At 41.7% G+C, this 27,295-nt stretch overlaps 1 protein-coding gene and 1 non-coding gene across 2 annotated transcripts in view; one reads left to right on the top strand and one right to left on the bottom strand.

Moving 5' to 3' along the window:
• SCN11A (sodium voltage-gated channel alpha subunit 11) overlaps window positions 1-27,295 on the bottom strand; it is an 80,650-nt gene that overhangs the window by 21,443 nt on the left and 31,912 nt on the right. The window contains exons 14-22 of the mRNA XM_040246207.1: window positions 24,741-25,109; window positions 21,880-22,302; window positions 19,318-19,431; window positions 18,474-18,588; window positions 15,803-15,957; window positions 8,865-9,038; window positions 2,750-2,851; window positions 2,011-2,280; window positions 1,103-1,156 (exon numbers count right to left, since the gene is read on the bottom strand). Of these exons, the coding sequence (XP_040102141.1) occupies window positions 1,103-1,156; window positions 2,011-2,280; window positions 2,750-2,851; window positions 8,865-9,038; window positions 15,803-15,957; window positions 18,474-18,588; window positions 19,318-19,431; window positions 21,880-22,302; window positions 24,741-25,109 (1,776 nt within the window). The remainder of the gene's footprint in view (window positions 1-1,102; window positions 1,157-2,010; window positions 2,281-2,749; window positions 2,852-8,864; window positions 9,039-15,802; window positions 15,958-18,473; window positions 18,589-19,317; window positions 19,432-21,879; window positions 22,303-24,740; window positions 25,110-27,295) is intronic.
• TRNAC-ACA lies at window positions 7,906-7,977 on the top strand. Its single transcript has one exon. It is a non-coding gene; the product is annotated as a tRNA-Cys (tRNA).

Below are 27,295 nucleotides of genomic sequence, written 5' to 3'. Positions count from 1 at the left end.
GGATTTTTCTTTGAAGCGATGGAGAATCACTGAAGGGCTGTGAGACAGGAGAGTTGCACGATGGCGCGTGTCCTTCGAAAACGTCTTGAGGATATCCATATAGGCACATAACTGGAGGGAGCCAAACTGAAGATGGCCACCAGAGAAGGGACATGTTCATTTCACACAAAGGAGCTTAACTACCAATCCTTGCTGAATATCTACACCGTCCCCACAGAGCCCGCTACACGATGGTATTTAGTCTGTGCTTGTGTTCTGACACTCTTGAATCCCTAGTGCCTGGCATAGCTTGTGGCGTGAGGTTCTCCACACACATTGAATGAGTGTATGAATGAATGATCAAGCTCTGGAATAGACAAAAACGGACTACAACCAAGCTGGCCTAGCTCGAGGTATGGCCAAAAGCATCCAAGACCCCTTCTGTCCAAGTTCTTCACAAGGCTCTGGTTTTATTCATTTTGGGGATAGGGGTAGGGGCACCTCACTTTTTTTCCTCTAATCATATTCAAAGATAGAGGTGAGTGTTGATAGCTCTATCATCTGCTCAAAGTACTTATGATATTTGTTATTGAACACCCACCATAGAAACCACTGTATTGGACATAAATATTTGAAACAATTATTTTTCTCTTTTGCCTTGAAGAGTACCTAACCTTAGTCCCACTTGGCTTCAGGTATCTACTTGTTTGAATTAAGGGTAGGCATTAGTCTGGAAACAATCTAATGGAAAGAAAGAATTAATATTCAGTTAATTTAACTGATAATTTAACATAAGATTATGCAGCAAGCTGATAATCTTGCAAAGGGAGGTTCAGATAGAAAGAGGAACAGAGAAAAGCTCACCTCACTTGTACCCAGGGAATTGTCAGAAAGAGAAACAGACCGAGAACATCAGAGCTGTGAGCATGCTAGGATGTACTACTCACAGGAGGATGAATAAGAACCCTTTTAATCCCTGTTTCATAGTGTTTGTCTTCATGTAAAAAAGGCAGAGAACCTTGGCCACTGGAACTATGATGAGGGAAGTTCTGGGCTGGCCATGTAGTCATGATTCTCCTGATTTGATCCTAGCACTCTACAGCATGGTAGAACACAAGCTCACCTCTGTGGAATCAACAGCTGCGTACATAATATCCATCCAGCCCTTAAATGTTGCCTGCAATGAAAGAAGGGAAACATGAACACCATTATAGACTTGTCATCAACATACAAAAGCCAGCAACTCCAGCGGGCAGATGTATGTAAGATGATGGTCCACCCTTCCTGGACAGAATGCCTACATAAAGGAACAGCTGAAAAAAGTTCATAGGCATGTGTTTTGTATTATTTTTTCTTCATTTTTCACAAGATAAAAAGTTTAAAAACAAGAGAAATTTCTGCCTTAAAAATTCCGAGAGATACAGGATGCTTGGGGCTGGTGCACGGGGATGACCCAGAGAGATGATGTGGGGTGGGAGGTGGGAGAGGGGTTCATGTTTGGGAACTCATGTACACCCGTGGTGGATTCATGTCAAAGTATGGCAAAACCGATACAGTATTGTAAAGTAAAATAAAGTAAAAAAAAAAAATTCCTAGAGAAGTTATGGACCAGCTGATGCAAAGAACCTGGTTAAGGTTCTTTCCTGATGCCACATCTATTTGCGCTATCTGTCCAACACCTTGCAACCACAGTTTGACATGGGACTGTTCCCACAGGGAACTGTTACTACAGGTGTGGCTTGGCATCTGAGGCTCCACGTCTCTCTGGCTGGAGCTAAGGAGAACAAGGCACCACAGGACAGAGTGCAAGGTCCAAACCCTTACAGGGTCTTGGAGGTTGAAGCTCAGTAGACAGTCAAGTTGACGATGCTCAGTGGGGAACAATTCCAGAGGGCATTAGCTCCCATGAGGAAATTGGGGTTTGGTTCCATTATTTCAATGGAGTCACTATATTTTTATTAGCTGAGAAATGGTTTATGATTCTTTTAAGGGCTCTTTCCCCAGAGTGAAAAACAAACTGACAACACTTACCACTTGCAGTAGCGCAAGGTAAGCCATTAACACATTGTCAAAGTTGACATGCGGGGTGTGCCAATAGAGGTTTCCACTTTCACATTGACTCCGGTTTGCAACAATGTTATAATCTATAACTGATTTTACATCTGTTGCATTAACACATCTTCCAAATCTTCCAGAAAACAGACTTACTCCCAGGATACAAAATATGAGCCAGAAAATGAGGCAGACAAGCAAAACATTCAGAATAGCAGGTATGGCACCTATGAGAGCATAAACTACCACCTTAAGGAAACAAAGCAGAAGAAAAACATAATAGATGTGTGAGACTCACCAAGCTCTTAATCTTCCCAGGATGGGTCTGATGTGTGGAGCTGCATTTCTTGAAATCTCATCTTTACATTCCAACCCTGAACCCCAACCCCATGGCAAGCCCTGCTCTCAGCTCCCTACATTATGGGTCCTTTCGGTTGCTACAGGATCACTTGAGAAGTGTCTTCTGATGATGGTGTTTGAGACACCTGCCCTAGGACTGAAGGGAAGCCAGAGCCCAGCTCGACTGTCACAGAAGTGTTTTTAGGTGAAGACTATATCTTGGACTTTTCTCTACCTCTGAATTCTAAGCAGTGGGCCAGATGGGAAAGAGTCCAGGAAAAGTTTGACAGTTTAAGGGATGTCCAGCCCAAGAAGAGCAGTTGGCTTCTCTACCTTTCCCTGCTAGCTGACTTTCCTCCATTTCGCCTAAAGAACATACCTTCATTCCTTCAAACTGGGACAATGCTCGCAGGGGCCTCAGTGCTCGAAGAATCCGGAAGGACTTCAAGCCCATTAAGTCGATGAGACTGGTCACAGAGACCTGGTGGGAAAAGAAGCTATGGGTAGTACATCCAGCTTGGTGACCAGAGAACCCAGTGGGTGTTAAGAGGCATCTTTCTGAGAAGCGAAGGCATGCCCACAGCGGATTATCCAGACACAGAAACCAACCAGACCCAGCTGGAAGGGGGCGGGGGGCAGGTTAGAGGCAAGTTTTCTCCTTGCCTGGCAAAGCTCCAGTCCATATGGGTGAGAACAGTGCATTTACATGATTTGTTTAATGAAAGACAAAAAAAAAAAAAGCTGAGAAACTGTTGTGAATTCAAGGAAACCAGAGAGACATGGCAATGACTGTCATGTGGGATCCTGAGTGGGATCCTAGATTGCAGGGGGAAAGGCGGTGGTAGGCAGGTAGGATAAATTAGCCATAAAGGCCCTTGTGACAACCGAGAACATTTGAAAATGGATGTGGGTTTTAGTACTGCTAAGTCGCTTCAGTCGTGTCCGACTCTGTGCGACCCCATAGACGGCAGCCCACCAGGCTCCCCCGTCCCTGGGATTCTCCAGGCAAGAACACTGGAGTGGGTTGCCATTTCCTTCTCCAATGCATGAAAGTGAAAAGTGAAAGGGAAGTCGCTCAGTCGTGTCCGACTCTTTGCGACCCCATACACTGCAGCCAACCAGGCTCCTCCATCATGGGATTTTCCAGGCAAGAGTACTGGAGTGGGGTGCCATTGCCTTCTCCAAGGGTTTTAGTACTGGATCATGTTAAATTTCCTAACCTTGATAATTGCTTTGTGACTGTGGGAGATAATATGCTTGTTCTTTGGAAAAACACCCTGAAATGTTGAGGGCTAATGTAATGTGATCCCTATAACTTAATCTCAAGCAGTTTAGGGGAAAAAATACAGGAAAAACTGATATGGCAGATGGGCTTAAATATTAATAATGGGTGAATCTGGGGAAAGAGTACAAGGGATTCTTTTGCAACTTCTTGCAACTTTTCCATAAGCTTGAAATATCAAAATAAAAAGTTACAAAGAAATAATTCTAAAAAAAAAAAAAAAAAGAATGAATGAATGAATTCCTTTTGGCTAATATGTTCCCTTATTCGAACAGCTCCTTTTTGGAGAATTAAATCCAATTTTCTCTCCTAACATGCTTCTTTACAGCAGGATATGACAGAGGATTGGAAAATTCTGTAAACACACTAAATTAAAACTCAACAAACAGGGACTTCCCTAGTGGTCCTGTGGTCAAGGCTCTGTGCTCCCAATGCAGTGGGTATGGGTTCAATCCCTGCCCAGGGAACTAGATCCCACTGCCACAACTAAGACCTGGCACAGCCAAATAAATAAATAATAATTTTTAAAAAAAAGCTCAATAAAGATGCTGAGCGTAAGTTGAAGACACTACTTGCAGATTTTCAGCCATTCTTATTGATTATGCAGAGCCTTGAGAGGTTCAACTTAGATGGAGAGTGCTCAGCAGGACAGGAAGTGAATTATTGATACTCCTGACTTAGCTGATGGCAAAGCTTACTGGTATCTAAAAACACCTCCCAGTAGCCAGTCTCATTGCAGTAGTAACACATTTGCAGAGTAAGAGAAATTGAAGGACTATGGCAGAATAACCAGATTCTTAAATTCATAATCAATTTTAAAAAATCACCATCGATTCAAAACATGCTTATTTATAATGGCTTTTTTCCAATAAGCTGTTTTGTTCTTCTGCTTGTGACAGCATTGCCAGTTGGGAGAGTTATTTAATCAGCTTTTGCACAAATACGCCTACCTTGTTCCTATGGTGGTGGTTTAGTCACGAAGTTGTGTCTGACCCTAGTGACCCCATGGACTGTTGACCTTGTTCCTAACCAAAGGGAAAAGGGTTGTAAAGCTTAGCAGTTCTGGCTTTACTAAGTGACTGTTAGCGTAAATGGAGAAGATACTCCTGGAGAGACATTGTACACCTTTTCACCTGGAACCTCACCCCTAACTGAAACATCCATGAGAAACGCTGACAAGAACATATCCCTGTTCTTTTCCACTCTACGGCATTCTTCCAGGTGGGAAGTTTTCACTAGTTTTATTTTATTCTTACCTAATTTGCATTAATCTCCCTGTACTATGTTTTTGAGATTCCTATCATGTTGATATATATTCTTATGGTTTTCTCCTTTTGACTGTTATAGAATATTACAGCATATATTTATATTTTATGAATTTATTTCCCCTTGGTGAATACCTAAGTTATTTCCATTTCTTTGCTGCTATGAACAATAGCAAACTAGATAGACGTGCATTTTTCCTGGGTACATACACAACAGTTTTCCTTAAATGTATAACTAGAAGTGGTATTTCTGGATTTGTAAATTGGGTTCATTTGTAATTTTAACTTAATGGTGCAAAACTTTCCCCAAATGTCTTGTATAGCAGTTAGCAGTGATTAGAAATTCCATTTTCCTAAATCCTTCTCATGTTAGATATTATCCAACTTAAAAATTTTTGTCTGTCTGATAAGTAAAAAGAAGTCTCATTTTAGTATGTATGTCTGTGCTAACTGGTGATATAACTAGTGTGTATTTCTTCATACGTTTATTAGCAACTCAAGGTCCTTCTGTGAATTGCCTGTTTGCATCCTCCTCCCGTTCTTACACTGGGTTGTCTTTTTCTTGTTGATCTGCAGGGGTATCTGTTTACAGTGGATCATAACTATCTGTTATGCATGCATGTGAGCTCAGTCACTTCAGCCGGGTCTGACTCTTTGAGACCCTATGGACTGTAGCCCACCAGGTTCCTCTGTCCATGGTATTCTCCAGGCAAGAATACTGGAGTGGGTTACCAGCCCTGCCTCCAGACACAAAACCTGTGTCCGACCCAGGAACCAAACCTGTGTCTCCTGTGTCTCCTGCGCTGCAGGGTGGATTCCTTACCCCTGAGCCACCCGGTAACCTCAACTATCTGTTTTATATGTGGTATATACTGTCTCGAGGGTCTAGCCTGTCTTTTATAATCATGGTGTTGTTGAACAAAAAAAAGAAAGTCTTATATTTTGATATATATTTGTGGTTGTGTTTGCACTTTCCTATTCCAAAATTATAAAGATCATTTTATTTAATCCTGAGTAACAAGCAACATAAAAAGATTATTCACATAACTCATTTAATTCACACAATAATGTTCTGAATTATGCAGTGGTGTACATCACTGCTGGGCATCCCATATGGTCCTAGTGGCAAAGAACCTGTCTGACAATGCAGGGGACTTAGGAGACATGGGTCCAATCCCTGTCGGGAAGATCCCCTGGAGAAGGACATGGCAATCCACTCCACTATTCTTGCCTGGAGAAACTCCTGGACAGAGGAGCCTGGCAGGCTACAGTCCATAGGGTCTCAAAGAGTCAGACACGACTAAACTGACTTAGCACACACACACATAACATCACTACCACATAACATCTCAACCACATTACAGACATGAACTCTGAAGCTCAGCGGAGCAGCAGCTTGTTTCAGATGGAATTGGGTCTGTAGAGTGCTAAGGCTGGTAACAGTAAGAGTGGACCACACTTGGTGCTTTATCTGGGGTTTATAAAGCTATATAGTTAAAAGAGTATATCTTCTCTTGCTCTACTCATTCTTGTTCCATTCAGATTGTTATCAAGGTCATGTTTGTCTCATTAAATAAGTGTGCACGCCTCCCCTCCTTTTCTGTTGCTTGTCTTAATCTGAGTAAGGTTGGGATGCACTGCTTGTCTTAGTTCAGGCTGCTATATCAGAACACCATGCCATAGCCTGGATATATAAACCACAGAGATTCCTTACAGTCTGAAGGCTGGAAATTCCAAGATTAAGACGCTGGCAGAGTCAGTATCTGGTTGAGGACCTATTTCCTGGTTCATAGGCAGTCATCTTCTCCCTGTCTTCCCAGAAGGAGTGAGGAAACTGTGGAGTCTCTTTTATAAGACCACTAATCCTATTTATGAGGGCTCTGGAGTCAATGCTCTTATGTCCTAGTTGCCTCCCAAAGGCCCCATCTCCAACACACTGGAGATCAGGTTTCAGCACAAATTTCAGGGGCGGGGTATGTGGTCTATAGCACTGCTCCTTGGAAGGTTGGTAAAACTTGTTTTCAGAACCACCTGGACCTGGTGTCCTTTTTGAAAGTGTGGCACTCGACTACTGTTTTGATATTTTAAATAGTTATTGTTAGCTGTATGTTTTCCATTTTGTATCTGGGCAAATTTGGGCAATTTAGAGTCTACACTCTCATTTATATCCATTTGGAAATTGATGTCAAAACTTAAAGCACTCTGCTTGAGGTTACACAGAAAGAGAGTAAAGAAACAGCTTTAAAATCAGTGTCCTACACAGACTTGTGGACACAGCAGGGGAGGGAGAGGATGGGACAAATTGAGAGAGTAGCACTGACATAGACACACTACCATGTGTGAAACAGATGGCGAGTGGGGAGCTGCTGCGTAACACAGGGAGCCCAGCCTGGTGCTCTCTGAAGACCTAAGGGGACAGGGTGGCAGGGAAAGGGGACGGAGGAAGGCTTAAGAGGAAGGGGATATATATATAGTTATATAGTTATGACAGATTTGCCGTGTTGTATGGCAGAAACCAACACAAAATTTTAAAGTAATTATCCTCCAATCAAAAATAAAAAAAGAATCGGTCTCCTAAGTTTAGGCCAGTCAACCGCAGGTCCTAGATCAGAGACACCAAAAATCTGTCCATTGTCTTATGCACCCTTCACTATAGTCAATAAGATAACGGATGCACAGTGACTAGCACTCTGGAAACTGATAGGGAACTGCATGATGCTCATGGGAATACTTGTGTTGGAGCTCTGACGGCACCGGTGACTTTCTGAAATGCTTGAACCACACGGCCTATTTGTACCCACCAACAAAACTATGGCTCTTCAGTGTGGTGTGCTGAGCACACAGTTTACACTATGCATTTGTCATATCTACTTTCTTAAACAGCAGGGACAAAGTCTAACTAATTAGGTCATTATAGAAGGCTATAGATGTTAAAATCACGGACTTTGCAGGGAGGCTTACTAGATTTGAGTCTCACCTCCTTCTTCTTCCCAGGTGGCTCAGATGGTAAAGCATCTGACTACAATGCAGGAGACCCAGGTTCGATTCCTGGGTTGGGAAGATCCTCTGGAGAAGGAAATGGCAACCCACTCCAGTACTCTTGCCCGGAAAATCCCATGGATGGAGGAGCCTCGTAGGCTACTGTCCATGGGGTTGCAAAGAGTCAGACATGACTAAGTGACTTCACTTCCATCTTCTAGCTGGGCAACCTTGAACATGTTTCTAAGACTTAGTTTACTCCTATTTATCTGGGATAATAACTGCAACATGGAAACGCTGTGATAACTAAAAGAGACAATGCATAAGAGGTATATGGCAGAGTACCTGGTACCGAGAAAGCAGTCGAAAAATGTTACCTACTCTTATTGCTATTGGTCTTGGCATCCTACAGACCAAGGTGTGAATTCCAGTCTCATCTGAAACAAGCTGCTAAGCCTCTGAGCTTCAGGTTTCCTTGTCTGTAATGTGGTGGGCAATACATAGGTCTGCCTAACTTGGAACACTGTTGTTCAGATTAAATGGAAACAAAAAGTGTATGTGAATAAGCCTTGTTGCTTGACAATCAAGATGGGAGACCAGCCTAATCTGCTGGCTGCTAACCTGCTTTGAGAAGTCTTGAAAAGAAATTAAAAGTTGGAAGGAGAAGGAAAAGTAGAGAATGTGCAAAGTTATTCTAGATGTACATCAGACATAAGCGGTGCTCACGGAGAGAAGTGAATGAGTACCATCATGGAAAGGGTTGAGATGGTGAGCATATGAAATGCACCATATGAGGAATGGGACCAAGGAAAGGCTGGACTGCTGATAGATAAATGTGAAGAAAAATATTCTGGAGAGGCACTCGTATGAGGCACACGGGAAAAGCAGCTCCCATATGATCCCCTCCTCCACCCCAACCCAGCCCCCCTCAATCCCACCTGCGCATGACACAGAGACGGTAAACTTACAATCACAATGATGAAATCGAGCCAGCACCAGACACTTGTGAAATACTTCCCAAATCCAAAGGCCACCCATTTCAGACCCATCTCCAAGATAAAAATGTATGTGAAAATAGTGTCAGTACATTTAAGTAATTCTTGGATTTTGGGTTGTTTATCAAGGTTAATATCTTCAAATACCTGAAATGATAAAGCACAGCCATAGGTCAGGTTGAACTCTCTGCTGACTTTACTTTTTATTGTTCTTCCTTATTAGAATAAACTAGGATCTCTCTTGGTGATGAGATTTTGCTTAAGGCTGAACTTTTCCAGTAGAAACAATTCCTTGAGTAAGTAAAACAAAAGAAGGAAAATCCTATTTCTAGATTTCTGTTGCCACTATAGTTTCCCAGAGTCTCATCAATGGCCCCTGGAATATTTAAAAAAAAAAAAATCTTCCTAATGGATCATCACACTATCTCCTGGTCTTCCTAATCCTTTCAACTCTTGCCAACAATATCTTGCCAACTTTCCCAGAACCTCCCAGTGGCATTCACCATTTCTTTCATCCTCCTACTTACCTGGGTGGCTCTATTCAGTGGCTGTTCATTGCTTACAACATCAAGTCTGAAAACCTTAGTTCATACTCTGGATCCTTCCAACCCTGAGGCTCGCCACCCCCCACCACAAACAGCATTATCCACTTATCCCAGTGTTCCCTACAGATGTGATCATTTTTGTATGTGAACCATGACACGCAGAAGTTTGGGAAGCACTGGGCTAGAGCTCCCAATATAAATTACTTTGAATGTTGCTAAGTCGCTTCAGTCATGTCCAACTCTGTGCCTAACCCTAACCCTATCCTAACCCTAACGTTAGGTTCTGTAGACTGTATCCCACCAGGCTCCTCTGTCCATGGCATTCCCCAGGCAATACTACTGGAGTGGGTTGCCATTTCCTTCTCCAGGGGATCTTGCCAACCCAGGGACTGAACCCGAGTCTCTTATGACTACCTGCATTGGCAGGCAAGTTCTTTACCACTAGCACCACCTCGGAAGGCGCAAACATTCATTAAGTGTGACAATGAAAATTAGACATCTAAGCTTTTGGAGAGACCCTTTTTCACACTACATCCAAACATTTCCTTAACCCAAAGTATGTGTGTGTGTGATTCTTCAGGATCTGTATTGCTAGGCTATAAGCTGTCCTTTTGGCCTTTACAGTGTTACTGAGGATGAAAGGAAGGAGAGAAGAGGCACTAACCCTGCCAAGTCATTTGGGAAGGCAAGAAAGAAATCAGCAATGCTGTTAGGAACTAAGGTAATCTCACAGTCCCACAACCCTAGAGAAAAAGAATAGAGAATAAAACAGTCTCACTTTCGACCCCCAAGTGGGCTTTTGACTGAAGAAGGCCTTTCATCTCCTCCTCTCCCCCACTGGCTCCTGGTCAGCCTTTAAGATACCAGCTTAGCTGTATCTTCTGTAGGAAACTATCCTTCTTCCACAGGAATGGGTTAGGTGCCATCCTACATGATACATTACTTCTCTTGAGTGTACCACTATGGCCCTAGTTATAATTGTCTGGACTCCATCTGTCTTGCCTACAAGCCCCCAAGCTCTTGAAGGCCAGGGGTTGTCTGTTTGCCTCTTTCAGTTCAGCCACTCAGTCCTGTCTGACTCTTTGTGAAACCAGTATACCAGTCACTCTTTGGGACTGTAGCACGCCAGGCTTCCCTGTCCATCACCAAGTCCCAGAGCTTGCCCAAACTCATGTTCATCGAGTCGGTGATGCCAACCAACCATCTCATCCTCTGTCATCCCCTTCTCCTCCCACCTTCAATCTTTCCCATATCAGGGTCTTTTCCAATGAGTCCATTCTTTGCATCAGGTGGACAAAGTATTGAAATTTCAGCTTCAGCATCAGTCCTTCCAGTGAATATTCAGGACTGATTTCCTTTATGATTGGCTGGTTTGATTTCCTTACAGTCCAATGGACTTTCAAGAGTCTTCTCTAACACCACAGTTTAAAAGCATCAATTCTTCATTGCTCAGCTTTCTTCATAGTCCAACTCTTATATCCACACACAGCTTTGACTGATAGACTTTTGTTGACAAAGTAATGTCCCTGCTTTTTAATATGCTGTCTAGGTTGGTCATAGCTTTTCTTCCAAGGAGTAAGCGTCTTTTAATTTCGTGACTGCAGTCACCATCTGCAGTGATTTTGGAGCCCCCAAAAATAAAGTCTCTCACTGTTTCCACTGTTTCCCCATCTATTTGCCATGAAATGATGGGACTGGATGCCATGATCTTCATTTTTTGAATGCTGAGTTTAAGCCAGCTTTTTCACTCTCCTCTTTCACTTTCATCAAGAGGCTCTTTAGTTCTTCAATTTCTGCCATAAGGGTGGTGTCATCTGCATATTTGAGGTTATTGATATTTCTCCCAGCAATCCTGATTCCAGCTTTTGCTTCATCCAGCCTGGCATTTCTCATGATATACCCTGCATATAAGTTAAATAAGCACGGTGACAATATACAGCCTTGATGTAGTCCTTTCCTGATTTGGAACCAGTCTGTTGTTTCATGCCCAGTTCTAACTGTTGCTTCTTGATCTGCATACAGATTTTTCAGGAGGCAGGTCAGGTGGTCTGGTATTCCCATCTCTTTCAGAATTTTCCACAGTTTATTGTGATCCACACAGTCAAAGGCTTTGGCATAGTCAATAAAGCAGAAATAGATGTTTTTCTGGAACTCTCTTGCTTTTTCCATAATCCAGCAGATGCTGGCAATTTGATTTCTGGTTCCTCTGCCTTTTCTAAAACCAGCTTGAACATCAGGGAGTTCACGGTTCACATATTGCTGAAGCCTGGCTTGGAGAATTTTGAGCATTACTTTACTAGCATGTGAGATGAGTGCAATTGTGTGGTAGTTTGAGCATTCTTTGGCACTGCCTTTCTTTGGAATTGGAATGAAGACTGACCTTTGCCAGTCCTGTGGCCACTGCTGAGTTTTCCAAATTTGTTGCCATATTGAGTGCAGCACTTTCACAGCATCGTCTTTCAAGATTTGAAACAGCTCAACTGGAATTCCATCACCTCCACTGGCTTTGTTCGTAGTGATGCTTTCTAAGGCCCACTTGACTTCACATTCCAAGATGTCTGGCTCTAGATTAGTGATCACATCATCATGATTATCTGGGTCGTGAAGATCTTTTTTGTACAGTTCTTCCGTGTATTCTTGCCACCTCTTCTTAATATCTTCTGCTTCTGTTAGGTCCAGACCATTTCTGTCCTTTATCGAGCCCATCTTTGCATGAAATGTTCCCTTGGTATCTCTCATTTTCTTGAAGAGATCTCTAGTCTTTCCCATTCTGTTCTTTTCCTCTATTTCTTTGCATTGGTCGCTGAAGAAGGCTTTCTTATCTCTTCTTGCTATTCTTTGGAACTCTGCATTCAGATGCTTATATCTTTCCTTTTCTCCTTTGCTTTTCGCCTCTCTTCTTTTCACAGCTATTTGTAAGGCCTCCCCAGACAGCCATTTTGCTTTTTTGCATTTCTTTTTCATGGGGATGGTCTTGATTCCTGTCTCCTGTACAATGTCACAAACCTCATTCCATAGTTCATCAGGCACTCTATCTATCAGATCTAGGCCCTTAAGTCTATTTCTCACTTCCACTGTACAATCATAAGGGATTTGATTTAGGTCATACCTGAATGATCTAGCGGTTTTCCCTACTTTCTTCAATTTGAGTCTGAATTTGGTAATAAGGAGTTCATGATTTGAGCCACAGTCAGCTCCTGGTCTTGTTTTTGTTGACTGTATAGAGCTTCTCCATCTTTGGCTGCAAAGAATATAATCAGTCTGATTTTGGTGTTGACCATCTGGTGATGTCCATGTGTAGAGTCTTCTCTTGCGTTGTTGGAAGAGGGTGTTTGCTATGACCAGTGCATTTTCTTGGCAAAACTCTATTAGTCTTTGCCCTGCTTCATTCCACATTCCAAGGCCAAATTTGCCTGTTACTCCAGGTGTTTCTTGACTTCCTACTTTTGCATTCCAGTCCCCTATAATGAAAAGGACATCTTTTTTGGGTGTTAGTTCTAAAAGGTCTTGTAGGTCTTCATAAAACCGTTCAACTTCAGTTTCTTCAGCATTACTGGTTGGGGCATAGACTTGGATTACTGTGATATTGAATGGTTTGCCTTGGAAACGAACAGAGATCATTCTGTCGTTTTTGAGATTGCATCCAAGTACTGCATTTCGGACTCATTTGTTGACCATGATGGCTACTCCATTTCTTCTGAGGGATTCCTGCCCGCAGTAGTAGATATAATGGTCATCTATCTCTAGTCTTCCCATTCTATTGTTTTCCTCTATTTCTTTATATTGATCACTGAGGAAGGCTTCCTTATCTCTCCTTGCTATTCTTTGGAACGCTGCATTCAAATGGACATACCTTTCCTCTTCTCCTTTGCCTTTCACGTCTCTCCTTTTCTTAGCTATTTGTAAGGCCTTCTCAGACAACCATTTTGCCTTTTTACATTTCTTTTTCTTGGGGATGGTCTTGATCACTGCCTCCCATACAATGTCATGAACCTCCACCCATAGTTCTTCAGGCACTCTGTCTATCAGATCTAATCCCTGAATCTATTTGTCACTTCCATTGTATAATTGTAAGGATATGATTTAGGTCGTGCATGAATGGTCTAGTGGTTTTCCCTACTTTCTTCAATTTAAGTCTGAATTTGGCAATCAAGAGTTCATGATCTGAGCCACAGTCAGCTCCCGGTCTTGTTTTTGCTGACTGCCTCTTTAGGAGAGACAAATCTGAATGATGTTGAAAGTTCATTTCCCATTTCATTTTGGAAGCTTAGCAACAAGCTGGCTCAGCAGGTCTGAGTTTGCTCAAAGGAAGAGCAAGCTGATATCAGAACTGAGCATTGGAAGCTCCTGGAATATAACTAGGCCTAATCCAGGATGCTCCCATTTCTATGTAGCTACCCAAATCAGAGCTTCACAAACTCTAATGAGCCTTAAACCACCTAGCATCTGATTCAGCAGGTCTGGGGTGGGCCCAAGACTCTGAATTCTTAATACGCTTTCAGGTGATACGAGGCTGCTGGTCCATATACCACATACGGTGGTGAGGGACTAGATGTTTCCTGTCTCCATTTCTCTATAAATACAGGCAGTGAAACAGGGCCTGCATCTGTCTCCTGGAAGCCTCTGCGTTGTGTGTTCAGTCTCACTCTGCCCAGCCTACCCTTGCCTCATCTGAAGGCCGATGAGAACTAGGAGATCTGTGTGCCCTCTGCTGCTTCTCTGATTGTAAGTTTTCTCACACAGGTGTCTGTGTGACCTTGTGACAACACCATTGCTTTTCCACTAAATAGCACAGGGCATGACAGATAACAGCAACTATTTGTGGAATAAGTGCAAGAACCGTGTCACTTGGAAGTGTAGATAGCTAATGAAATCTAATCACCAGAAGATTACAGGGAAGCCTACAGGGTGAGTGATTTAAAAAATTAATCAAGGCAATTCTCTGGGATTGTCTTAGAGAAATTTGCTTTTTTGTTTCAGGAATAAAGTACGTAGCAGTAAGGAGGTATATGGTCATCCCTGGTGGCTCAATGGTAAAGAATACACCTGCCAATGCAGGAGACATGGGTTTGAATCCTGGGTTGGAAAGAAGAACCTTCTGGAGAAGGAAATGGCAACCCACTCCAGCATTCTTGTCTGGGAAATCCCATGGAGAGAGGAGCCTGGCAGGCCATAGTCCACAGGGTTGCAAAGAGTTTGAAGAAGAGTAAAGCAGGTAAATGGGCTGTCTGTTGATCACAGGCTCTGATGGACCCCAATGCATGCTCATCTCCTCTCATCTGGAGATTATGCAGGTGTAAAGCACTAACCAGGAAAGTAGGGGTGTAGGAACAAGACAGGTCCTTGTCCCTCCTAGCAATTTACTGTGAAATGTTCTGTGACTCTAAATCAATAAGGGGAACTCAGTACTCCATTCACTTGGGATGACAAATACTAAGAGAATTTAGTTTTACATTATGGCCATATTAAGAGGAAATACAAGACATAATGGGAAGGAGAGAGAGAAACATGTAGGTGATAAGAGAGAAAATACTGTGGCTCAAGGTGAGGGTATGTATGCGGAGGAGGAAAGGACAACAAGGTGAGGAGAGAGAGCAGAAAGGAGTTCATGACCATATGGCTAGGGAGGGTGATTGATTCAGTTATTTCCAAAGCTCATCAGAACTCACAACATACCTCAGTTTGGAAGGATCTGTCATACACATAAAACAGTATCTCTTTTCCCTCCTCTCGAAGGATCATGAGTGGTGAAAAATACCAAGGCAACTTATATCCTATTCTAGCCCCTGTAGACGTCTCCTCCTAAACGTTTCATCTTTTAAAAAGCAACATGAGGGCCACCAGGAAAAAAAGAGAGAGGAGCATTGCCATCTAGAGGAGGAAATATGTAGGATACGCTGAAAATGTCTAGAAATCTTCCAGGAATGACGGACAGACTTGGAGTTAAGGTCAAGACTCCAATAGCCACTTTAAAGTTCCAATCTGGGGACTTCCCTGGTGGTCCAGTGGTTAAGATTCTGTGCTTCAGTGGCAGGGGGCACAAGTTTCATTCCTGTTCAGAAAACTAAGTTCTCACATGCTGTGTGGCATGGCCAAAAAAAACACATAAATAAATAAACACATAAAAATAAAGCGCTGACGTGGGTCATGCTTCCCACAGATAAAGCATCTTCGGCTGGGGATTTCCCAGATGTAGCATTTCTTCAGAACATGCTGGCAAAATCCTGCCCCCTAAGGGGATATACCAACAGAAATCCCACTTCTTCCTAGTTTCCCCACATTCGCAGCTCCTTGAAGGGACAAGTCGGAATGAAGCCACCCAGCCGCCTCGCCCCCCACTGTCCCCACAAGACCATGACCATTTACCAGTGCCCCACTGCTCAGCAGAATCACAAAGATAATAAAGCTCTCAAACCAGCTGTGTTTCACTATTTGGTAGCAGGTTTTTCGCAGGCTCCACCAAGTGATCCAGGAGGACTTTCTCTTGTCCACAGTACAGCATAGAGAGCAGCAGTTCAGGCCTACAAGGAAGCAGAGAATCGCTATCACGAGTGTCTATAATACATGTGCATTAATAGTCCAACTCTTCACCCTCCTTGTACACACCATGTAACTTTGCAAATCCTCCAACTAAAGAGTTGGAGTCTTTTTCCAACACTTTGAATCTGGGTTCAGCCATGTGACAACATTTGGTCAACAGAGCAGAATAGGTGTCATTATATGCCAATTCAGACTCAGTGAGAACTTCAACAAAGATACAGAACTACAGAAAGTATTAAAAAGAACCAATAAGAACTGAAGAAAATAATAACTGAGATGAAAAAGAATACAACATTGAGATGAAGAATACAATAACTGAGATGAAACCATTTAGAGGATGCAGAAGAATGAAATTAGTGATCTGGAAGACAGGGTAGTGGAAATTACCCAATCAGGATAGCAAAAAGAATTTTTTTTTAATGTGAAGAGCTTAAGGGATCCCTGAGACAACATCAAGTATACTAGCATTAACAATATAGGGGCCTCAGAAGGAGAAAAGAGAGAAAAGGGACAAAAAACATATTTGAAGAAATAATGACTGAAAACTTCTATAACCTGGGGAAGGACACAGACACCAAAGTCTAGAGATGGGAGCACAGAGATTTTCAAACAAGATGAACCCAAAGAGATCCATGCCAAGACACATTATAATTAAAATGTCAAAAATGAAAGATAGGGAATTCCCCAGTGGTCCAGTGGTTAAGACTCCATGCAATCAATGAAGGGGGCATGAGTCTGATCCCTGCTCAAGGAAATAAGGTCCCACATGCTTCAAGGCGTGGCCAAAAAAAAAAATCATAAAAAAACTAAAGATAGAGAATCTTAAAAGCAGTAAGGGAAGAACTAGTTACATACAAGAGAAACTTCATAAGTCTATTAGATGATTTTTCAGCAGAAACTTCACAAAGCAGAAGGACTGGCACAATATATTCAAATTTTTGACATTTTAATTATAATGTGGACTGCATTATTATCATGTTATTGAATTCTTTCCCACATTTTCTAAGTCTTTGTTGAAATTCTTACTAAAATGAAGTTCTCCATTTTCTTCCCTAGTTTGGTGAAAACTCTTATGATCACCTCTTTGAATTGTTTACCAGGTAAATTACTTAACTCTGTTTCTTTAGGATTTTTCCTGGGTTTTGTTTTTCTTGACGGTTTTGTTCTTTCATTTGGAATATATTCCTCCATATGCTTATTTTGTTTGAATTCTAGTTTTTGTTTCTGTGAACTAGGTGAAATGGCTACCTATCTTGGTATTCAAGGAATGGACTTGTGTGGAGTGTCCCCTGCGTAGACAGCTTGCACCTGGTATCTTCAGCGGGGTTACAGGGGCTGAAGCTTGCCAGGGGCAACTCCTGGGGAGCACTTAGGTATCTGAGGCCACCTAGGCAGAGCAGCTGAGGTTAGAGTGGGCTTGGGCTGGAGTCAGGCCTTGAGGAGTGCTAAGTCCAAGGCTACCTTGGTGGGGTAGCTAGAGCTGGAGTGAATGAGGGCTGGGGAGAGTTCTGGGGGTGAGGCAAACCAAGGTGCTCTCTGCTGCCTCTGACCCCACAAAGGGATCCAGCACTTCTCTGTGCATTTGGCAGAAGCTCTAGGGTTAAAACACGGATTTCCTTCCTCTGTTCATGAGATTTCCCAGGCAAGAAAATGGGAGTAGGAATGCCATTTCCTCCTCTAGGGGATCTTCCTGACCCAGGGATCAAACCTGGGTCTCCTGCTTTGCAGGCAGATTCTTTACTGTCTGAGCCACCAGTGAAGACCTGACTAACACTCTAGGGTTGGTACGTGGATCTCTTTCTGGTATGATCTAGGTGGCCTTTAAACTGCTGTTTTCTTGCTGATCCCAAGGCAGGTGGGTCTGTGCTCTGGCCCCGCAACAGTATCCCTTCTTACTGTAGGTCACTAGGTTGAGGGTGCAGTTCCCATGGATACCATGTCTCCATCTTTCCTACCTGATCTATATGTCTATCTGTATGTAGTAGCTGTTCTATAAGTCCTCGAGTCTTTTTCAGGGGAAATTGCTCTACAAGTAAGTGTATATTTGGTATTTCCATGGGTGGAGGTGAGCTCAGGGTCTTCCTACACCACCATCCTGGATGACTTCTCCCAGAGAAAAATCTTGAGAGATGAGTTGAGGGCCTGGCCAGAGCTCTAGCCAACCCCAGATTTATGGTCAAGTTCTCTTGATCTATGACCTCAAGGATATCCTGACAATTGATGTATTGGGAACTCTACCAAGCAGTAGGAATACTGGCTCAGTGGGGTTTCGAGAAAAGTTTTCCCAAGTTTCTACTCTAGAAGTTGGGCTGTATGAATTAACTTCACCTGCATGAAGAATTTCCTGAACTGGTCTCCAGAATCCAGGGGAGACTCTCTTCACTTTTGTCTCCAGTAGAATTAGAAAGAAAGGATCTATCAAACTATAGAGCTTCAAAGAATAACAGAATCCCATCCAAATGTGCCATGAACTGAATGTAGGAATATTGCCACTTACCTTTGGGCAAACACCTCTCTGGTTCCTTTTTGGGAACCATTTCAAGTATCCGCATAAAGGGATCCTGTGGACCAATGGTGCTACATTCTGAGAGCACACTCGTAGCATCAGACTTCTATACATCAGAACAAAGGAAAGGGGGAATCATTTTCCAACACTCTCTGTCACCATGATTAATACCTAATATCTTATTTTAGGACTTCTAATGTATGAAACTAGGTAGGTATGAGGGTTGTCTAGAAAGTATCCCTCTTGTTAGGTTCTTTCCTAAATGCTCTGACTAGCCCTGACTCCAAGACAGAATTCTCTAATTCCTCTCCCTTGGATGATGAAAGGTAAAAGCACACGACGCAGTATCTCAGCCTTTTCCTCCCTCCCAATCTTACCTCTGATCTGCTGACAAACCATACATACAGAAGCCAGGTGATGAGGAGAAGGCCAATTTACTGACAATGAAATTGTCAGCTACCTCAAGTCCCAGAATAACAGGCCTAGAACAGTGGTTGTATTGATTTTACTTTCCAGGAGACACTTTGGCAATGTCTAAAGACATTTTTAATTTTTGCAATGGCGGGGGGGGGGATTCTATGGGCATCTAGTGGGTAGAGGCGGGGTACTGCTAAACACCCTACAATACCCAGAACAGTCCACCATAATAAAGAATTATTATCTGGGCCCAAATGTCATCCTGGAGAGGCTGAGAAACCCTGGCCTAGATCTTTGCTTAATAATCTAATTTTGACAGTTTGCTCTGTACTAATCTTGATATTTTTCCATAGTGGCTATTTTGAGCAAGGTAAGTGGATGAGCTATGTTTCTTCTGGGAACACCCTGGGGAAATTACCTTCCGAAGATTCTGTATTAACATAGGAGGATCATCTTCAGAGAATACATCAATTTCCACACTCTGAATTCCTGGACTAGTGAGATCCTTGCTCTTCTGATGGACTTCACTGGCCTGACACCAAGAAACCAAGAGTAGAATTAATACTCCTCCTGGACATCTCACTTGGGATGAAACAAGTTTGAATTTTATTTGGTTTTCTGTTCATCATGAAAATTTTGACATTATTTAACTTTTTCTCTTTACTTTTAAAAACTGCTCCTGAAAAAACTCCACATAAAATAATTCTGGAAAAACTATTATAGGAAACATATAATGAACACTGTAATATAATCAAAACAACATGATTTGATACAAAATTCAGCAAATAATTAAGAAGTGAATCTTACTGTGACCTTTCAATTCAATGGCTAAATAATAAATTGTTTAATAAATGGTACTGGTATAATTAGTTATCCCTGAAAAAATACTACAATGCCATAATACAGTAAAAATTAAAATAGATAATCACTCGATATCCTAATGTAAAAATACATGAATAAAACTATTAAAAGAATAATTTGGAAAATAATTTTGTATTCTTTTAGGTACAGAGGATTGGCTTAGCAAAATAGGCAACTGAAAGGCATAAAGAAAATATGAAAATATATTAAATATAAAAATAAAAAATGAATTTTGTCTGATGACCTGCAGCTAAATCCAAGGATATGCAAAGTCACATCTCAAGAAAGGTTTCGTCCTAAAATATATGTGAAGGTTCTTGTGAATCTGACATTGTATGGGCATAATTTAAGAACGCTGCTCCCCGTTGAACACATATACACAAAAAAACAGGTACACATTATCTATAGACCACACACAGAACAAAAATAAAGTAATTAAAGCATGCAGCAAGTAATGGTGAATAAAAGTGTCCCATGTGAAAAAGGAAACCAGAGTTATACCCAAAGCTTGAAACTCTGGGCTGGGTTGAAGTTCTTATACTTAAGAGAGAAAGTTAAAAGAAGTTGTGGCCAATGCTTGGGGTTACAATTATACAAAGCTGCATACCTAGGGAGGCAGGAGGAAGTACAGCCTCAGAAATAAGATCTGGGCAAAGGGAGCCACTGGCTTAGTGACTGGATCTGCAAAATGCCTAGTATCACTATTAGAGAAGAATCAGCTGCCAAGATAAGACTTAGTTCTGAAATGGATCCCTTAGAAGGGTCTATTAAAGATAACACAGAACTTAGACTGCAGTGGGAGTGACAGACTCTTCCACAAAGATGAACTTTCAAATTTATATTCCAAAGTGTATGATGAGATAAACATAAAATCAGTAGTCCTCAAAAATTAACTACAAGGAGGTTAATTTACTTGAGGAAAAAGAACAAAATTAGTATAATACTCTAAAAATGTCATTAAAATTAATACATTTATAAAAAAGATATTCAGAGTGCTGCTTCTTAGATGGTAGAATAAGGAGCTCTGCAGAATGTTCCACAGTAAAATGAACATAAATGGTGGAAAATATTTGTAAAAATACATTTAAGGTTTCTGTAAATTGTCCTAAGGGCATACAGCAAATGAAGAAATATTTACTTTTTAAAAAAATCTATGCTATTCAGTAATAACAGCAGGAGTCTATGGCACTTTAGCCATGACCTGCTCTCTCACTTCCCACCCCCAGCTCAGTTTGATGGAAGCTCCACTTTAGGCAGATGTGCCCAAGAAGATGGGGCAGAGGATCGGCTTAGCAAAATAGGCAACTGAAAGGCATAAAGAAAATATGAAAATATATTAAATATAAAAATAAAAAATGAATTTTTGTCTGATGACCTGCAGCTAAATCCAAGGATATGCAAAGTCACATCTTAAGAACGGTTTTGTCCTAAAATATATGTGATGGCTCCCTCTGCCCTCGGCTCCCAAGGAAGAGATATGTATCTCATTAGAATGTTCAGGTCACAGCTTTTTTCATCTCCTCCAAATCTGAGTTGAAGAGGCTAAATTTCTGATGAATGTGGTCAAGAAGTTGGATTTCTTTTTTCATTTTAGTTACTACTCATAGGACAGAGACTCTATTCCAAGTTCAAAAGCTTGACAATACTGGGGCCCTGATCTCCCTTACTCCAGCTAGTTTGCAGGGCAGAGATTCCATGCAGGAAGAGGGAGGCTGAGAGATGCGAGACTACTGCCCCTCCGAGTATCCAGGTAGCAGCTAAGACATCCTCCCCAGGATAGCAGGCAATTCATAAGAAACAAAATCTCTGTTTACGCTATATTCACTTCACCTTCCACACTCCTTTTCTCACCTTACAATCAGTTCCAACTCTGTATTTCTTTTGGTGCTCAACCGAAGGCATTTGATTCCCTCATTGCCCCAGCCCACTCTGAACTCCTCTGGTATCTCCCACCTGTGCCACATGTGCAGACCATGATTAGCACCAGCCCCAGAGGTGCAGCCACCACACTGTACACCTTTATCATCTCTGCATAGTGCTCAGGACAGGGCAGGCGACCAGTACCCCACGGCAGCTCCAGCTTTAAACAATCTCTGAGTCTATGTATGAACCTGCATACCTGTTTTCCAGCCTCAGGTTGTGTGACAGCCTCTCCCTTATCTTCACCAAGGGATTCAGTATCATCTTCTTCCTCTGCAAGTGGGGCCAACCAAGTCCGATCATGCAAGGTCATTGGTACAGAAGTTAGTACACCAAACTCCTCCCAGATCTCTGGGCCCTTTTTCATCCCTGTGACCAGGGGAATGATATCTTTGCTCTCTCCACCAGGGCCTTCTGTCACCTCTTTTTGCTTTGATAAATGTTGCCTCTGGCACTGTTTCCTGAAAAAATGCTCAAGAGTATGTATTACAAAACAAAAAGCCCAGCGGAACCGATCCAGGGCTACCTGGACTTTGGTTTTCTTGACCTTTCCTTCCAAGTGTCCATTTCTCTCCTCATTGCTGAAGGAATTGAGTAGCAAGGCAATGAAGAGGTTGAGTACCTAGGAAGGGGCAAAGGGAGAGGGACATAGGGAAAATTTAGCAAAGGAAAGAATACAGTAGGGGTCCACAACAACTTTTCCCCAAGACTGGAAACAAAATCAAATAAAAGTTCTGTGTCCTTCTATCTCCCAAGAAAGTTCATCTATAAAATAAAGAAAAGGAGAAGAGATTGAGGAAGTAATAGAGACATCAAGATAAGATCAAAGAAAATTGAAGTTAAAGGGTGCAAACAGCCAGATGCAGTCTGCCTGTGTATAAGCAGCGCGTATTGTAGAGCCTGGCCAGGGTAAGGTGAAAGGCATAACCATGTGGCAAAATCAAAAGTGGATATTCCTTGGGGATCAGCCAGAATCATGAAGTTGGACTTTTGCTGGAATTGCCCACATGGATATGAGTCTAATGTCTAGGACTGCTGAACTCTGAGGTCCTCTCCTAGCTGCACAATTTGAGAGATGGCACACTTGTGCAGGTTTTTTACCTCTTTTGTTTGCGGCTCTCACCAGTTCAAAAATATACAGCTTTCTGGGGGAAGAGTTTTGTGGATGTTAATGGGTCCAGTCACACTTCCTCAGCTTCACAATGAGAATTCCCAAGTCTGAATCTTTGCTCAAGTTACCCTCTATTTGCCAAGTCCTCTTTGCCTCTGAAGTGCCTTTTTCAAGTACGGTGTCTCCCATAGTCTTTCTTAGCACTCTCTTCCCACTCCCTTGATCTTGCTTATCTCCTGCTGTCTGCTAACACCATTTAAAAGATACTGAGGACAGTTAACTATATTTGTATGAGGACCATTAATTATATTTGCATGATAGTCCCTACTCAGTTCTGAAGATCTTATGCTCAGGTATCCTTGTCTGTCTCCTGTCTCGTCACACCCTCAATGGTGCACACTTAATTAGTTTCTCCATAGAGTACCATGTTTCCAGCTGTGGGTAACAGATACAGGGCAAGCTCACATAATAAGAAAATGCCACATGACAAGATGTTTGGAACTAGAAGACAGGACCAATTATGCCTTGACAATAGGTTTGTTCCACCTTCAGTCTACCTTCCTCAGTGCTGACTTTGTCTTGCTTTGGTCCTTCCCATGGTTGCATGATGTCTGTGGCTCTACCAAGAGTCACAGTCATAAAAGGACTGGAGGAAGAAAAAGGACCACTTCTTTCATCGTTCCTCCTTCCTCCTCTCCTCCTTTTCCTTTCCTCTCATCCTCCTTCTTTTAAACAGCAAGAAACCTTTCTCTGCGGACATTTCTTTACACCTTTGTTGTTATTGTTCAGTTGCTCAGTCGTATCTGACTCTTTGCAACCCCATGGACTAAAGCATGCCAGGCTTCCCTGTCCTTCACCATCTCCCAGAGCTTGCTCAGACTCATGTCCCTTGAGTTGGTGATGCCCTCCAACCATCTCATCCTCTGCTGTCCCCTTATCCTTCTGCCTTCAGTCATTCCTAGCATCAGGTCTTTTCCAATGAGTCGGCTCTTCCCTTCGGGTGGCCAAAGTACTGGAGCTTCAGCATCAGTCCTTCCAGTGAATATTTAGGGTTGATTACCTTTAGGATTGACTGGTTTGATCTGTTTTCAGTGCAAGGAACTCTAAAGAGTTTTCTCCAACACCACAGTTTGAAAGCATCAACTCTTCAGCGCTCAGCCTTCTTTATGGTCCAACTCTCACATCCGTACATGACTACTGGAAAAACCATAGCCTTGACTATACAGAGCTTTGTAGGCAAAGTAATGTCTCTGCTTTTTAATATACTGTCTAGGTTTGTCATTGCTTTTCTTCCAAGGGGCAAGTGTCTTCTAATTTAATGGCTGCAGTCACCATCCATAGTGATTATGGAGCCAAGAAAATGATAGCAGTCACTGTTTCCATTGTTTCCCCATCTATTTGCCATGAAGTGATGGGACCAGATGCCATGATCTTAGTTTTCTGAATGCTGAGCTTTAAGCCAGCTTTTTCACTCTCCTTTTTCACCTTCATCAAGAGGCTCTTTAATTCCTCTTCACTTTCTGCCATAAGGGTGGTATCATCTGCTTATCTGAGATTATTGATATTTCTCCCCACAATCTTGATTCCAGCTTGTGCTTTATCCAGTCTGGCATTTTGCATGATGTATTCTTTACATCTATGGACCAAATTAAGTAAAATATCCCTACCTCAGCCAATCAGTGGTGTCTTGAATAATCACTTGGAGTAGAATACTTGGAGTAGAATAGACATTGGGGCATTTTTAAAGTACTGCATGACAGGTTTTCTTTCATGCTTACCATACTGTCTTCAAATCAAATTCAAATGCAGATTTTTGAATATTATATAACATTAAATTTATAATACTATATTTAAATAACAATTTTCACTAGTAAAGTGCTGGAAAAGAAGCTAATGCATTTGTTTAGCCCATGCATTTGAAACAACAACAACAAAACTGAGACACTCACCACAAGTTTTCCAATCACCATGATCGACAGAAACACAATAACGCACAGCCTTGGGTTAGTTTCTTGCATACATTCCCACATGTTTTCAATCCATTCGCCACAGAGGATGCGGAATACCACCAAAAAGGAGTGGTAGAAATCCCCCATGTGCCAGCGTCGTAAACATAGGACTTCAGGGTCACAGGACTTTAAATGATTCTTTTTGTTATTGAATCTAGAGCCGAAAAGCTGCATGCCAACTACTGAGAAAATAAAGACCACAATTGCCAAGACCACAGTCAGGTTTCCAAGGGCTCCGACAGAATGGCCAATGATCTTAATCAGTGTGTTTAACGTTGGCCAGGACTTGGCTAACTTGAAGACCCTCAGCTGTAAAAATAATAATAATAATAATAATTTTTTAAATGACCATAAACAAAAATGGAAGAAAAGCCAGTTAAGACAAATTCCACCTGCTCAGCTAGAATTCAAATGACTTGTTCCCAAACCATAGCATTTATAACTTTCAAAAATCTTTTCAAAGCCAAATCCATCCTAAACATGGTCAGCAACTCCATGCCCCAATCTGATATACACCCATATCTATTTTTTGTTTTAAAAATGAAACATTTGGTCTAATTTTTTTTAATTTTTATTTTTACTTTATTTTACTTTACAATACTGTATTGGTTTTGCCATACACTAATTTTTTTAAATGATAAAGACTTTGGGATCATGATGGTAGAACTGAGCATGCACATTAATTAAACAAAATGAGTATACTGGAACCCTGTATAATATTGGTTGTTGCTGTTATTTAGTCACTAAGTCACGTCTGACAATTTTGTGATCTTCATGGACTGGAGCCCACCAGGCTCCCCTATCTATGGGATTTCCCAGACAAGAATACTGGAGTGGGTTGCCATTTCCTTCTCCAGGGGATCTTCCTGACCCAGGGATCAAATCTGCATCTCCTGCATTGCAGGGGGATTATTTACTGCTGCACCACTGGGGACACCCCCAATATGATGTTGTTCAGTTGCTAAGTCATGTTCAACATTTTGTGACCCCATGGACTGCACAATGCCAGGCTTCCCTGTCCTTCACTATGTATACTAAGGGTCAAAAACTCTGGGCCCAGGGCCAGATCCATCCCATTACCTGCTTTCATATGACCTGAGAGGTGAGAAAGATTTTTATATCTTTAAATGGTTGGAAATAATTTTTTAAATATTTCATTACACATTAAAACTATATAAAGTTCAAATTTTCATGTCTGTAAATAAAGTTTTATTGGAACACAGCCATGTGAATGTGTACTCTAATGTCTACAGCTACTTTTGTGCTATGATGGCAAACTGAGAGGTTTCTATAGTGACCATATGGCCTGTAAGACTGAAAAAATTTACCATCTGCTTTTTACAGACAAAGTTTGTTAACTCCTTCATTATATAATTGAGCTCACAAATTGATGTATTGTGCCTAGGAGGACTACTCAAGACACGTTCTCTTTTTCCAGAGAGAAATTCTCTCCATGGAAACTTATAGACCTTATAGGAGACAACAACGAAAAAAAGCACAGTAACTAGTTTCACAGATTATTTCTTATGTTAACTTTTAATGTAAACCAATGGTTTCACTCCAAAGTACAACCCTGTTAAGTGTCAACTTTGGAGTTGGCCCAAAAGTTCACTTGGGTTTTTCATAAGATGTTAAAGAAAAACCTGAACAAACTTTTCGGCCAACCCAGTATTTGTGGAGGGGCAGGGAGATACTGCAGGTCAGTTAGACTTCTATCACAAGAGAGGGGCCACTGCTGTCTACATGGAGGGGAACTAGGGGCATCTCAGGGAGAAAATGTGGTTCTATTCTTGTCCACAGACAAACTCATAGAACTCCTTGCCTCAGAGCATGGCTGTAATAAGCCTAACCATTAGTAAAGCACATGTAATTTTGCTCACCCAAGCACCAATAAAACTTTAGGGAGCAGCCTAATAATGCCTGATTTTAAGCAGTGTGATTTTCTAATATATACCAACTATAAAATGTATGCTTAAGTAACTGAATCAAACATCTTATTCCACATGTTTAGAAATCCTATCCACATAGAAGGAGAAATAATCCAAAAAGAAATTATATAAATGGACTTACTTGAAAAGCAGAAAGAGACTCACAGACTTAGAGAACGAACTTATAGTTGCTGGGGAGAAGGATGGGGGGTGGGGGAGAGAGACAGTTAGGGAGTTTGGGATGGACATGTACACACTGGTATATTTAAAATGGATAACCAACAAGGACCTACTGTATAGCATATGGTACTCTTTTCAATGTTATATGGCAGCTAGGATGGAAGGTGAGTTTCGGGGAGAATGGATACATGTATATGTATGGTTGAGTCCCTTCACAGTTCACCTGAAAATATCACAGTATTGTTAATCAGCTATACTTCAATATGAAATAAAAAGTTTTTAAAAAGAAAAAAAAATCATATCCATGTCCCCTCCAAAAAAGTAAATCTTTGAAAGAGGACAAGAGGTAACCTTTTGCGGTTTCCTGATTCCCTTCCCAGATGTGAT

The sequence above is a fragment of the Oryx dammah genome, unplaced genomic scaffold (genome assembly GCF_014754425.2).
Source record: "Oryx dammah isolate SB20612 unplaced genomic scaffold, SCBI_Odam_1.1 HiC_scaffold_9, whole genome shotgun sequence".
In the NCBI taxonomy this organism is placed as follows: domain Eukaryota; kingdom Metazoa; phylum Chordata; class Mammalia; order Artiodactyla; family Bovidae; genus Oryx; species Oryx dammah.
This window is presented reverse-complemented; position numbering and strand designations above follow the sequence as displayed.